This window comes from Orcinus orca, chromosome 4 (assembly GCF_937001465.1).
Source record: "Orcinus orca chromosome 4, mOrcOrc1.1, whole genome shotgun sequence".
In the NCBI taxonomy this organism is placed as follows: domain Eukaryota; kingdom Metazoa; phylum Chordata; class Mammalia; order Artiodactyla; family Delphinidae; genus Orcinus; species Orcinus orca.
Window position 1 is genome coordinate 18,749,249 of NC_064562.1, and position 14,002 is coordinate 18,763,250.

At 43.9% G+C, this 14,002-nt stretch overlaps 1 protein-coding gene and 1 pseudogene across 3 annotated transcripts in view; one reads left to right on the top strand and one right to left on the bottom strand.

The window, feature by feature from the left end:
* The window catches only part of TSPAN5 (tetraspanin 5), a 173,382-nt gene extending 162,578 nt beyond the window's left edge, over positions 1–10,804 (bottom strand). For 2 of the 3 annotated variants that reach the window (XM_033400380.2, XM_004276997.3), the window contains exon 1: positions 10,664–10,804. In XM_033400380.2, the coding sequence (XP_033256271.1) occupies positions 10,664–10,744 (81 nt within the window). In that variant the 5' untranslated portion in view covers positions 10,745–10,804. The remainder of the gene's footprint in view (positions 1–10,663) is intronic. The other variant, XM_033400379.2, reaches the window with a different exon arrangement.
* The window catches only part of LOC101283124 (macrophage migration inhibitory factor-like), a 481,812-nt pseudogene that overhangs the window by 88,098 nt on the left and 379,712 nt on the right, over positions 1–14,002 (top strand).

The window sequence follows — 14,002 nt, forward strand, 5'->3', positions numbered from 1 at the left end:
CCCCTTCATCCCTCCTCTCCCCCTTCAAGGGCTGGGGGCTTTCTGCACATCTTCAGCATGGGAATGAGTGCCAAGGCTCCTTGGACCTACTGAATTAGCATGTCCTGGCCTTTTCTCCCAGAGTTGAGCCCCGTTAGAGAGAGAATTATGCTTTGGAAATAGGGCAGCCCAGGTCTTCTGCGTCAGGTGATAGTACTGGAAGCAAAAGAGCACAGCTCTCAGGGCATCCCAGTAACGCTTCAAAGGAGAAGCCAGGCAGTCACTCATTCCCAATATAGATGGCCCAATTAGTCAATGATCCAGGTAGTTCAGGCCAAAATCCTACTCCTTCATCGGTTGGAAAGACATCCAAGGGGAAAGCCTGAATTACCTGTGTTGCTGACTCAGTGTTCACCTTCACAGCCTAAAGACTGTGTCGCAAATACAGAGGAAAACAATGACCAAAATATACAGGACTTATGACACCATAAAAGCTAAATATATATACTTATAGCCATCTAGGCATTTCCACAATATCCCGATTTAACAGGTTTTAATAAAATGTTTCTATTTCTCCCCGGTGTTAGGCCTAACACCAGAGTCCAACATCAGAAACTCAACTTCCCAGTACAAAACACCGATATGAGACAGTTTCATTTTGCAAAGAAAATGAAGAAGAGTGAAGCTAACGGGTAAAGAAAAATGGGCAAATTAACAACAAACAATAGACATGAATTCATGGTCTGGTATCCATGATAAGAATTACATGCTATTCATTACAATGAAAAGAACACTGTGAACATTTGTTAGATCTTTTTTTTTCCTTTAGTTATTTTGGGAATGTACTTATGTAGGCAGAACATTACAGAGAACAAAAAATACATGTTACAATGTAAGATTACTGTAATGGTTCTGAAAGAAGTCAAGGAAAAAAAACCACCAAATGAAATTATGGGTGTTGAGGAGAATAGAGTAATAATTGCTAATACCTATTGATTATTCCAAGCAGTTTATACATATTAACTCCTCTAATCCTCATGACTCTGAGGTAGATGTTGGGTCCTAATATTACTGATAACAACGTTAATACTACTGCTAAGCACGCCATTTTGCAGATGGGAGACATGCCCTTAAGTAGCCTGTCTAAGGTCACAAGCCTGCGAATGGAGCTGGGTAAAAATCCAGACATACTCAAAACCCAAACTTCTTAACACCAGACTTCTGCCTGCCTACCACCAGAGCACCAGAATGCCCAACCCAGCATAAACCTTCTATCACTCTCTAATACTCGACCCTATAAAGAATCTTCCTTAAAGGTCAGTGACTGCGGAATCTTCACATGTTAAGGGACTGAGCTATATTGATAGGACTGTACCTTAAAACAGGAAAACTGAGTTTGGGCATTAAATGCTTCAGGAGTGATTAGAACTACTCACTTGGCAGAATTAAGTTTTCAGGCTGCTTTGGGGGAAATATTAACAGTTGGGGGAAATTTTTGTTGGAAGCAAAACATTATACTTTGAGAAATGCTTAAGTCAAGTATTCCTCTTTTATTAGGATGACTTAAGTACAAAGCATTAAAATAGCTGGCCTGAATATTTATTAGAACAACAGCTGTTCCCTCCAGATTTTTAGAAATTCAGGACTAAGTGCCAACTATAATTTAGAAAGAAATTTTTCAACAAGTAAAAAGAGCCCTGTGTCTTGCAATACTTATCCAAATAGTAAATAGTAGCTGGAAGAGGTATACAACATCACTATGCCTTTTCAATGAGAAGAGCCAAAATGTTTGGCCAAACACTTCCAAATACCATTGATATTTTGTTATTGAGGTTGGTGATTACATTCCTTAAAAATTATACCTTACATTTCATAATTAACAATCCTTTATGTACAGACAGATAATACCACAGCGCTAACCACAGGATGTGTACGCCATTCTGGGTATGTTTGTTTAGGAGTGCTGATAACTATATGCCCCAGTAAAACATCTCAGAGAAATCATTTAGATTTTTATTCAAAATTTTATTTCTTTCAAAAGATTTCCACTGTAGGTGCCTAGCCATAATTGAATACCTAATTTTTTTGTTTCTAAAAGGGGTAGATGAAAAGGAAGACATCAGGGGAAAAAATGAAAAACTTTACTGTGCACACTCTGAATGTTCTACATTGAAACTTTTCTTTGTAAGGAAAACTGACAAATATCAGGTTTGGGTCTCCTGTGTTTGCTTTACTGTCAGCTCTCCGTGACAGTGCTGCAAAGTTGGATACGAGAGAAGAAATGTCCCTGCTTGGCATGACAGCAGAGGGAAGTCAACGGAACTGCCACAGAGGTGCAGAAAGCAACTCCCCTTCTTCCTACCCCCAGATCAAGATACTCAGGGCTGGGGGCATGGAAGGAAGCCTCTGGAAACAGCCTGAAAGGAAGGGCACCTTGGACAGGGAGGCTGGTTTGTGGAGGGGAGGATCGTTTGCTGTCTTGCAGCTGTGGTTAGACCCAGTCCACTGTGCTGAAGTGTGCAGGACAGCAAGGGCAAAGGAACAAATGTCTATTTCTTCAATGTTCCTGTCGAATAAATAACTAGCTCCTATCCCAATATGATGCTAATTTTTAGCCTACTAATTGCAGCACAAGAGGTTCTCTTTAGCAGAGATTTTCTCGTTTTGTTTTTAGGGCTTTCAGGTTTAAAAATAAACTGGCATTTTTGGATTAATAAAAACAATTCCATGAGGGATAAAATAGGCCACATTATTTTTTTCTCATAAGCAAAGAACACTAGCTTCATGTGCTGGTGAAATCAGTCACATTTGGTCATAGCCCTATACCACCCACTCCCAGCTCCCCCTCCAGAGAGTAATGGCAAGAGATGCCACATCTTGCTAAGAAAAACGAGCTAGAGCTTCTCCACCTCAGCTGGGCATCAAAATCACCTGCAGCGGGGGAGAGGGGGAAGATGGCAGAAGAGTAAGACGCGGAGATCACCTTCCTCCCCACAGATACATCAGAAATACATCTACACGTGGAACAACTCCTACAGAACACCCACTGAATGTTGGCAGAAGACCTCAGACCTCCCAAAAGGCAAAAATCACCTGCAGGGATTAAAAACAAAAAAACCAAAAAAATCCCCACTAAGTCCAGGGCCCCATCCTGGACCTACAGAATCAAGATTCCCTGGACCTACAGAATCAGATTCCCTGGTGGACCTACAGAATCAGTCCAGGGCCCCATCCCGGACTTACAGACTCAGAATCAGACTGAAATTTCCTAACAATTCACTGGTTATGCTGCTGTGCCTATAAAGGCACCTGAAATATCAACTAATCCTACAGAAGTCACCCCTGATCAGGGAGAGGGACGTCCTATGCATGAAGAAAAACCCATAGGAGAAAAACCCATATGAGGAATAATTTTTTCTAAACATGCCTTGACCTTCAAGATTTAAAATTATCTGAAGGCTAGAATGGTGGTTTTCAATTGTTTGTTTAAGCAGTAGACCCCTTTTTTGCAAGCAAAACCCTTCACGATATCTCAAAATATCAAACCTACTGGTTGAGCTTCTCCAGGAGAAAGAGAGGGCAGAAACCCACTCAGGCCCCGGTACACCTCAAGGAAGCCTAGTGCTGCTGGTAGCATGGTTTGAAAACCACCGGGTCAGAATAAGACATTTAAATGGAATAAATATGTAGTACTAAATCTAAATTCAAATAATTAACTGGAGGGTTAGGGCTTCTGACTCGCACTTAGTCTAGGGAGATGGGTTTAACAGAAGTTCACTAGAAAAAGAGATGAAGGTTTCATTTCACTAGAAACACAACTTGAGCCAACTATGTTCTCTGGCTACCGGGAAAAGCATATGCAGTTTAGCCTGGGTTAACAACTACTATTTGTACTGAGAGATTTACCTTGTAGAAAGCACCTTCATATGCATGATCCCGTTTAATACTGGATAACTCTGCAAGCTATTGGAATTATTTTCGCCATATTTTAGATGAGCAACTGAGAAAATAATGTGTGAGAGTAACTTACTCAAAGATGAATCCAGGCTCTGCCTTCTGGGCTACAGACTTAAGGGGGAGTTTGGGAATAACAACCCACCGCTCTCTGGATGGTAGGAATGGTGTGTGAAAAACATGTTTCATTCTGGTCGCGACATTCACGGAGGTGTGTCCAAATGGGACCATAGGCAGAGTACCTTAATCAGGGCAAAGAACCATCTGGAAATAGTGTATGAAGAAGACATGGAAAAACCAAGAGCCTTTAAAGATGGAAAGCAGAGGGTTTAGGAATGGCATCATGGCTGTTTTTAAATAACAAAGGTCTATGCCCAGGGAGATAAGTCTTACATTGTATGCATAAGAGTAACCTAGGCCCTTCCCCTTCTCCTTCCTGAAATATTCAGTCCTAAAGTGGGGACAAGGGAAGGTAAGCCTTTGTCCAGGAACAGGTTTGGGGAGGGATGTGGAAGCCCAGAGCAGGGTATCAGAGAAAGGTGTTCATGGTGGGAAGGAGGTTGTGGCACGGCATGCTGGAGCAAAAGCAGTTAAGGAGGGCAACCATGTGAGGGGCAGGGGCAGCAGTGGAAGACTGCCTACGTAAGGGGAGATTTAATCAAATAAGTAAATCGTTAAGAACAATTGGAGCTAGGATTCTTACTGTCAAAGAAGGGAGTTATAAATATGGAAAAGGAAAAACCTAAAATAAACCCTGTCGTGTCAGATAGGGATTTGAGATACCAGTGTGAACTCGTGGTTTTCAAAATATATAGCTGGATATAGCAATGCAGATGTAAACGTGTGTATGCGTACATATGTGTATATACATACACATATTCCATAGTCCTGTCCACTGAGAGGCCCCAGGGGTGGTGATAGCCTCAAAGCAATGAGCACACTTAGCAACCAGATCTTGGCTTCTAAATATCATTCTCTATGCAAAGGAACCAGGGCTCCTTGGAGAAATGGCTGATACAAAAGATGAGCTTGGAACATGTTGTTCTGCCAGAAAGCAAAGAAGGGCTCAAAGAGGGATGGGAGTTAAAGGGCATGAAAAGACTGCCACTGACTGCCAAACCTGGAACTAATGGGAACATCAAAGTAAGTAACGAGAGTAACAGTTTAATTAAAACATACTGGAACAAAAGAGATCAAATCGATCAAAATTCTGATGAGGAATGGGCTTTTTAATACATAATTTCACAATAACTTGCCACAAAATATGTATAAATTACAAAAGGGAAAAGAGTCACTTTATGGTGGAGAAATGTGGCAGACAACACTTTAATCAAGTGACCATCATCACTAATGGAACAAACACAAACAGAAATCAGTGCCACTTGATGGATGCAATGAGAGGAACGCAGCACCATTTCTGTAATTCTCCTGCCAAAGACGCACAGCCTGAATCTAAGAATGAAAAAATGGCAGACCAACCCAAACTGAGGGACATTCTACAAAATAACTAGTTTTAAATCTTCAAAAGTGTCAAGAACCTGACAGCGAAAGACTGAAAGAGACTAAAAAGATCCAACTAAATACAACGTGTCTTCTGAACTGAATTTCTTTGCTCTAGAAGACATGATTGGAACAACCAGGAAACTTGAATGAGATCTAAGATTTAGATGGTGGTAATGTATCAGTGGTCATTTCCTGGCTATGATGGCTATACTGTGGTTATCTGGGAGAACATCCTAGAACATATACACTGAAGTATTGGTGTTATAGCCGTCATGCTGGCAACTTTTTCTCAGATGATTCAGGATAAAAACAAATTGTACTACTTGCAATTTCTCTGCAGGTATGAGACAGTTTCCAAATAAAATTAAAAATCAACAACAGTATATTAGGAAGATGGAAGTTCCAAGGGAAAACTACACCTAGTGTGCAGGAAAGATGAAACTCTCAAATGATTAAAGTGGTCCCCAAACAGATCCATCCTAAGGAGGGCTGGCAGGATGTTCGAGAGAAAATGCCTCACTGAATAGTAAGTTAGAGGAGATGATGCCTATGTACTCGCCAATGATTTCATAATTCATTCATTCAACAAAATTTATTAAACATCTACTGTTTCCGACAATATGCTAGACACTGAGCTGATGAAAATAACTGAGAGACAGTCCCTGCAGTTGGAGACCTTATATTCTAGAGAAGGATGGTGATTCAGCAGCCTGTAGTTAGAATTTTAAGACAGGCATCAGTGTTACACATAGAAAGAAGCATGTGACTCAAGAACACTTTAATACTTTAATAACACTTTAATAACAGTCTTTAATACTCCATTTTTCATTTATGAATTTTCAGTAGACTACACAATAGTTTATTATTCTATCATACTCTTTAACATTTTCATCCTAACTTTTGTGTGCTTGCGGGTGGTGTTGAGACATATGCAAAAACTTTATCACTTTTCAATTATGAACAGATGTAAATGACTTACTTGATGTTTTAGTTTAGAATAACAAGCATCTTCTAAAATAAGATTCAAATGAGAAGCTAGGGCTATAGTTATTGAAAGAGACTTAACACTCCAAAAGTGAACCCTGATATGTTCTTCAAACGTCACTCCACGTCTCTGTTCTCCAATTTCTACATCTGTCACAAAGATGTCATAATATGCCTGGAAGATGCTTTGAGATGCTTAGAAGAAAGACGTCGTACTTACAAAGATCTGTTAAAATACAGGTTACTTTCACCTTTTGCCAGGGACTAACGATTACTGTTGGACATATTAAGTAAGACAGAGTAATCCATCTAAATGAGCTCACCTCGGCAATTTTCTGGTGGGTGAAACATTATTTGGTTTTCCAACTTTTCCCCTTGGCTTTACTTCAATCTTCCAGGCATATCATCAAGTGAGAATGCTTCAGTGCTTTCTCACTGACCCAGGAGTGAGAGGCCAGAGCAAGCAAGTCAGTATTCAATTACTTTCCCCACTTAGGTCTATACACCCTTCTTACACTTTTCCCATTTGACACTTTCATAACCATATTTAGCTTTCTTCCTACCATCTCCTTGTAATTCAAAAGGCAGTTTAGACTCCCATATGGTTGCCATCGAAGCTAACAGATGTCTAGCAAATTAAAACAAAAATTATGACTTATAAACTGCTGATGTATCGTCATTCCAGAACATCTTACAATTTATAGTGAATCATAAGATAAGACTTCATACTTATGCCCCCGGCAAGGTTCCCTAAATCTCTCTCCTCTCTGAATTTAAGCCCTGTGGAAACAGATGAGATGCAACATTCTGCCATCAAACCTGGATAAACCTCCACTTAAAGATACAATGTAATATTTGCAAGCACATCAAAGAGAAATTTGGCCTCAAGGATCCAAGGCTTTCTAATCTTTGTACAGCAAAGAGAAGAGAAAAATGACTTGGTTCTCCCAAGTCATTCAAGGCTTCCACTGATCCAGAGTGCTGTTTTCAAATACGTGATGATCCAATCTATGGAATCCATTCGCCTCATCTCCTTGGTAGATATTAAGAGGAGCATCATTACCTGGTAGTAATGATGCCAAAGGAGCAGGCTAAGGTATTCTAGAAGTTTTATAGCCAGGATGGAACTCGTACAAAATCTGGAGACAATGACACAGACCATATTCACCATTTGTTAAATACTGAGACACTGTGCTGGGTAATATCTTATCTGATTGCATCCTTGAATCTGCAACTCTATTGGATAATGTTATCTTTCCTTTATAAATGAAATTAAGGCTCAGTGCAGAAGACTCTATTTTCCAAAGATGGCCACAACCCACACGACCCTGACACCTGTCTGACAAAAGAGGGAATTTCCTTCATCAGCACTTTGAAACTGAGCAGGCTCCACTCCTGCTTAAACCAGTGGAATAGATGAAACTGACACTGGGCCAGTTCCGGGAGTAGCCTTCACTGGCTGGAAGTTTCTTCCGCCAGTCTCAGAGACAGGAAGAGGCCACGTTTAGGTGCTCTAGCCAACAAATCTGGCTGGTACCCCCTTGGGCATCCCACTCCAGTGAGCCTTCAGTTAACTCCAGCCCAGCCACATCTCACTGCAACTGCATGGGCCATTCCAAGTGCAAATCACCCACATGAGCCTGGTCAAATCACAGAACTGTCAGATAGAATAAAGTTTTATTTTAAACCACTAAGCTTTGGGGTTGTTTGTTACGTAGCAAAAACAAATTTACAGAATTTGTAATAGCAGTAACAAATTTACAGAAGCAGGCTGCCCATTCCTGACCCCAGTTCTCCAGTCTGAGTTACTGGGATCTTAGTCTGAGTTACTGGGATCAAGTATCATCTTAGTCTGAGTTACTGGGATCAAGTATCATGACTACCTTCCTGCTGATCATCACTCTAGAGACCAGGGTACTAAAAACTCAGAGATTCCAATATGGGGTAATTTTGAAGCAGACAGCAGGATAGGAAAGGTATGAGGGTGTATATGAGTGGAAGGCTTTAGGCACAGAAAGGAGGGACAAGGTGTGTAGAAAACAGAGTAAGAGAAGGGCCCTTGTAACAAAGGCATCTACATAACAATTCTGCCTGGGGCAGCTGGTTTAGTTCCACAGCCTACATCTCTTTTCAGGCTTCCCATAAAACTTCCCCCAAGAGATGAAGACCTTCGAAATGAGATAAGACGTGACTCTCTTCTGCAACTCTCTATGCAAGCACTCTGCAATTCTTTGAAGCTCTCCACAGTTCCAGAGGTTTTGCTACAACCTAATCCACAGAAAATACTCAATGTGCCTCTGTACACTATAAAATGACACCAAACTGTCAGGGAAATAGGCCCAAATCCCTTTATTTCTTTTCCACCTCCTGATATGAAACTGCAGAGAAAGCCCCTAGGTACTTTTTGTTGCCTGGCTGCTGAAATGTGCAACTTTTGGAAGTGTTCAAGTAGAATCAAGAGGCCTGGACTCACTACGCCAACAAGATCCAGTCCCAATTCCGTAGTCCTTGACTCTCAAAGTTATGAAAGTTTCAAGTTCAGATAAAATCAAAATGCCTCACCCAGAAATGTGACTTTTAAACATTTCCAACAAGGGTTGAAAAAAAGGAAGCAAGGAAAGAAAATAATTTCTTCTTCCTATATTTGTAGCAGTGTTTGACTGCAGGGAGGGGGGTGACTGCTAACAGGAATCATGTCCAATCCCTGGCAAAAATGGCCTGTGAAAGACTAGATCTGATATTTATTCATGTTTCCCCCTTCATCATCAGTCCTGAGGCCAGATGACATGCTGACACAGAAAGTGGTCTCCAATCCCTCCCATTTCCTTTTGCAAAACATTCATGAGCTGTGCAAGGTACTCCTACAGAAAATAGAAAAAAAAAATAAAATAGCCTAGTACATGTGTGGCAGAAAAAACAAGAATATAAAGAGCTGTATTGACAACTATTCTCATCGATGTATATGTCTACAGCGTATGGCCAAAATTAAAGGAGAATCAAAATAAATGCACCCTGTGTTAAGACTGTTGTGGATTATTATTGATCCCACGACTGGATTATTGTTTATCTCACACTGAACCTACACTGAACAGCAACTTGGAGAACCGCCCCCACCCCAGACAGCCACCATCTTTACTTTCCATGGGGGGAAGAGTGGGGGGACAGGAGGAGTGCCCAGTAAGGAAAAGGATGGGATGGGATGGAAAGGAAAGGAAAAATAACACGGTCTTTGAACCAACGTTTTCCTCTTGTCCTAGTGAACTCTTTGTCTGGTCGCTGAACATGTTTGTGAGATCAAGGAAAAGAATTCAAACAAAACAAAAGAGTAGGCATCCCAGCCTAATTAAAATAGGTGCCCAGCACATTGTAGCGCCAGCAGAGCATGGTCTGAATCTTTCCTTCAAGCATTTGCTCTCCCAGTAGCCCCATAAAACATGCCTCGTACACCTTCTCCTCTGCATTTCTCCAAGGTTTCCCCAAAACGGCCCGCTCTATGTCACTCCTCAGAAAGGAGGACGTGAGGCACGGACACACTGAAACATATGTTGATGGTGACTTCTTCTTATCCTGACAATAATACAGAGAGAGAAATAAAGCCCTCCAGCCCACACGCCCACTGGTCAGTCCATTACGCAAAAGGAGCGCTTTCCAGACGAAGGGGAAGAGCGTGCAGGAAGCGTTATTTACGTGCACATTACAGAACCGTATACCACCGCATCTGCATCCTACACAAAGCCCGAGATGGTGCAAGAAGATACACGCTGAACATGGCACAGACCAGCCGCGGCAACACGGAGCCAAGCCCTCGTCCAATCAGATCCTTGTTAGAAGGTGGACCTCAGGGTCGGGTCTGCCCGATTAGCCTTCCCTGTTATGACACCACGCTCAGCCCAACATCCATATCCCACCCGGAGCAAATCTCATTCGAGTGGTTGCTCATCTCTCAAACTGCCGAGCCCTTTCTTTCATCTGCATCCACGTTATTCCTCCCTTAAAAAGCCACCCCAAGGCCTGGGTGCCCCCTTTCCGGCTCGGTTTTTCTTTTTACCTCTTCGCGTTCCTAGAAAGGATTAAATGTTTATCTCTCCAACGCGCAGGCTGAAAAGGCGGAAGGCAAATGCCTCTCCGTGCTACCGCAAGCGCCCGAGGGGCTGCGAAAAGTAAACGCAGAGAGCAACGTGGGGGAAATCGTCGCGAACCGATCGGCCACGATAGTCGAAATCCCAGAAGCGCTCCAACTTACCCAAAATATGACATTGAAGCCAAATATGAAATATTTGATGCAACAACTGACTTCAGGACCCTTGTAATGCTTCCCGGACATCCTCTGGGTTCATGAAGACACTTGCCCCGGCAGCCCGAGTTTGGAGCCCCTGAGCACCGTTGCTCGGAGCAGCACGGCGGGGAGCTGGGGCTCAGGGACGCCGCTCGGGGGCCGCAGCGCAGCGGTCGGGGCTGAGCAGCGCAAGGACCGACCTGCGGAGAGCGGCTCCCGCACGTCCAGCCCCTCGCGCGCCGAGGCCGGCGGAGCCGGGGTGGCCGCGAGCGGGCGGGGAAGCGCGTGCTGCAAGCCCCGAGCTTCGCTGGAGCTGACCCCGAGCACAAGGCGAGCTCCCAAGCCCGTCCGCCAGACGATCCGTCCGTCGGTCAGTGTCCGGGCAAACGCGGCCGCGGCAGATGCTGGAGGAGACGCTCCTCGCCCGCCTGCCGGCTCGCGAGCTCCCTCCCACCCCTCGCTCCGCCCGCCGATCGCTCCGCCCGCGCCGCCCGCAGCTCCGCCCGCCTCCCGCCGCCGGAGCCTCAGCGAGGTGCGCGCGCGCACGGGCTCGGGCTCTCCCGGATGGCGGTGGGACGAAGTACGCGCGCCGCCCCCTCCTTTCAGCGCTCTCCGCTCCTGCTGCTCCCTCCATCCTCGCCCCTCCTCAGGCCAGTCCGGAGCGCCGCCGACCCGCGAGCACTGCAGCGGGGTAGGTGGGGGGGATGGCCGGGCGGAGGGAGAAGTATGGGTGCCCGGGGAGCACGCCCATTGGGAGCAGCCTGGAGGAGTGACGGGGGTTGATGAGCAGCGGGTCCCCCTCTGCCACCGGCAGCAGCAGGCAGCTTCTGGAGGGACGCGGGGGAAAGGGTCGCTTTGGGGCAACAGTAGGGATCCTGAGTGAGAATCTTCCCCGCGACCCCCGGACGAGCCTCCGTTCTGGGTGTAGCCACACTCACGCCTCCTGCTCCACCACCCGGTTTTGTGGCAATAGAAGACGCCGGGCCACTGAGCCGGAGAGGAAAGGGGTCGTAGACTTTGCTGGGAGCAAAGGGGAAGGATAAGGTGTTAGGGAAGGGGGAGAAAAGAGAGATGGGAAATGGGGGGAGCGAATCGGGAGGGTTGCATAGGAAAGGCCCCCGAATCCCAATGCGGCTCCAACCCAACTTCCCCACCTGCGGGAGAAATAGGCTTATCCTAGAAATGGGGACGCGGAAGGAGAGATGGCCCAAAGGAATCCTGACCCGGGATACAATCCTTGCCCCAGGGCCAGTTGCCAACAACAGAAACCCGGATTGCAAATGCTCCCACGAGACGGAATAGTGCCGAAGGAACTTGACTGATCTTAACTCTAAGAAGGAATCCAGCAAGGCGTTCCAGGACGGTCTTCCGGGGAATCCGAATTGAGTTTATAGATATGAACGGTTAAGCTTTTGACCTCTGAGGAAGGATGGAACGTGCCTGGAAATTATATTGGAGCCCTACCTGAGAAGGTGTGCCCGATAGTTGTGTATCTGCCTCCCGCCTGGAGCACTTTCATAGGTGCTGAAAAGCGGGTACCAGTATTTCATGGAAAAAGAATGAAGAACCGCTCAGAACTGTGTGTAAACATCTGTGGGAATTTTTTTAAGGCTTCAGAAAGCTTCAGAAACAAAGCTTCAGAAACAAAGAGATGAGATCAGGAAATTTTTCCAGTACCACCCCGTGTAACCTGGTACTGGGCACAGAAATCTGCATGTTTCCTAAGCTCTCACATGATACTTAAGTATGCTTGAGAACCTTTGTCCTAGGGCTTCCCTGGTTAACTACTTCTCACTTTTCTCAAAAACTAGCTAGCTTGTTGACAACCTGTTACGTGGAGGAACAAGAAGTTACTTTTTCTTGCAATAAATCGCACTTAAGTAGACTTGGGCTTGAGAGGAATTGGGGCTATATTGAGGCCACAGGTAGGAGCCAGCGTCCCCACAAAGGTGGAAGAACCAGGAGATTCTAGAATTATGACACTGGTTAACAGTGACTTGAGCCGTTTGGATGAAATAACCCTCAAAAGTGTCCTCCACCCACCCAAAACACACAGCATAGTACTACCACCAATCTGGTGGGCTTGAAAGGTAAAGTCTGCTCTTAGCAGCAGATTCCCTACTAACAGGAAGGCACTGACAAGCTTTACCTAAGCCTACTGGTGCTATATTGTAATTCTTTCTGTGCATAAATAAAACAGTTCCTGCAGATTCCTGGATAAATCAAAGGAAAGGTCTATCTTAAGCTGATATGACACAACTCAGAAAAGGACTAGAAATTAGATCCAATTGATGACTGAGCTGATCCCTAAGCAGGATTTACCTTTGAAATAAAACTCAACAGAGAAGGGGAAGTTCAGATAACTCACTGGTAATTTGGGGCAGGGGGGCTAGTTGAGTTCTCATTTCATATGTCAAAAGCAAGTCCAAGGAGGATTTATGAGTTAAATGTATTTTTTAAAGCAAACCAGAAAATACTATTTGTTAAACCTCTGGCTAGAAGTCTTCCTCAACTTAGAAGCAATAGAAGGAAATGATCAATGGATATGACTGAGTAATACCTAAAACTTCTATGTGTCAAACATTATTTTAGACAAACCTAAACCAAAAAAAGAAAAAAAGTGACAGCAAATATAAAAAAAAAAGTATGAATATCTATAAGTAGGGCTCATACAGCTAAAGTAAAATATAGAATCTCAGTTATTGAGTATAAACAGAAAACAAACAAATCACATACAAAGACATCAAAGAGTAATAATAAATATATGGTGAAAATTAACCTTATAGTAATTAAAGAAATAGATGTTAAAACAAACCAGTGATAAAGATATAGAGATAATAAGCAATGGTTTGCTCATACATTGCGGGTATCATTATAAAATGATACTGTCCATTTGGAAAGCATTTTGACTATATGTCGTAGGTCAGGGTGCTCCTACATTTTGATTCAGAGGTCCCACTTCTGGGACTCTAGCCAGAGACATACTCCAAAATATGGGGAAAGTTATATGCTGCAAGTTGTATATCACAGCATTATTTATATTGAAGACTAGGCCACAACTTCAAGATGCTAGAGGTAGGGGCTATACCCAACTCCCTGTAGCCACCTGGACCATGATGCTACTTCATGTTTCTCTGCTTTGCACATATTCCTGGTCTTTACCTGAAGGACTCTCCTTGCCCTGTGTCTGTGAGCTGAGCTCTCTTCTCTCACTTATCCTCAACACTTTTGATCAGCATTTTCCAGGCTCCCTCTTTCATCCCCACAAGCCCTCCTACACTCTTCCATTTTGGCCCTTGGAGACTA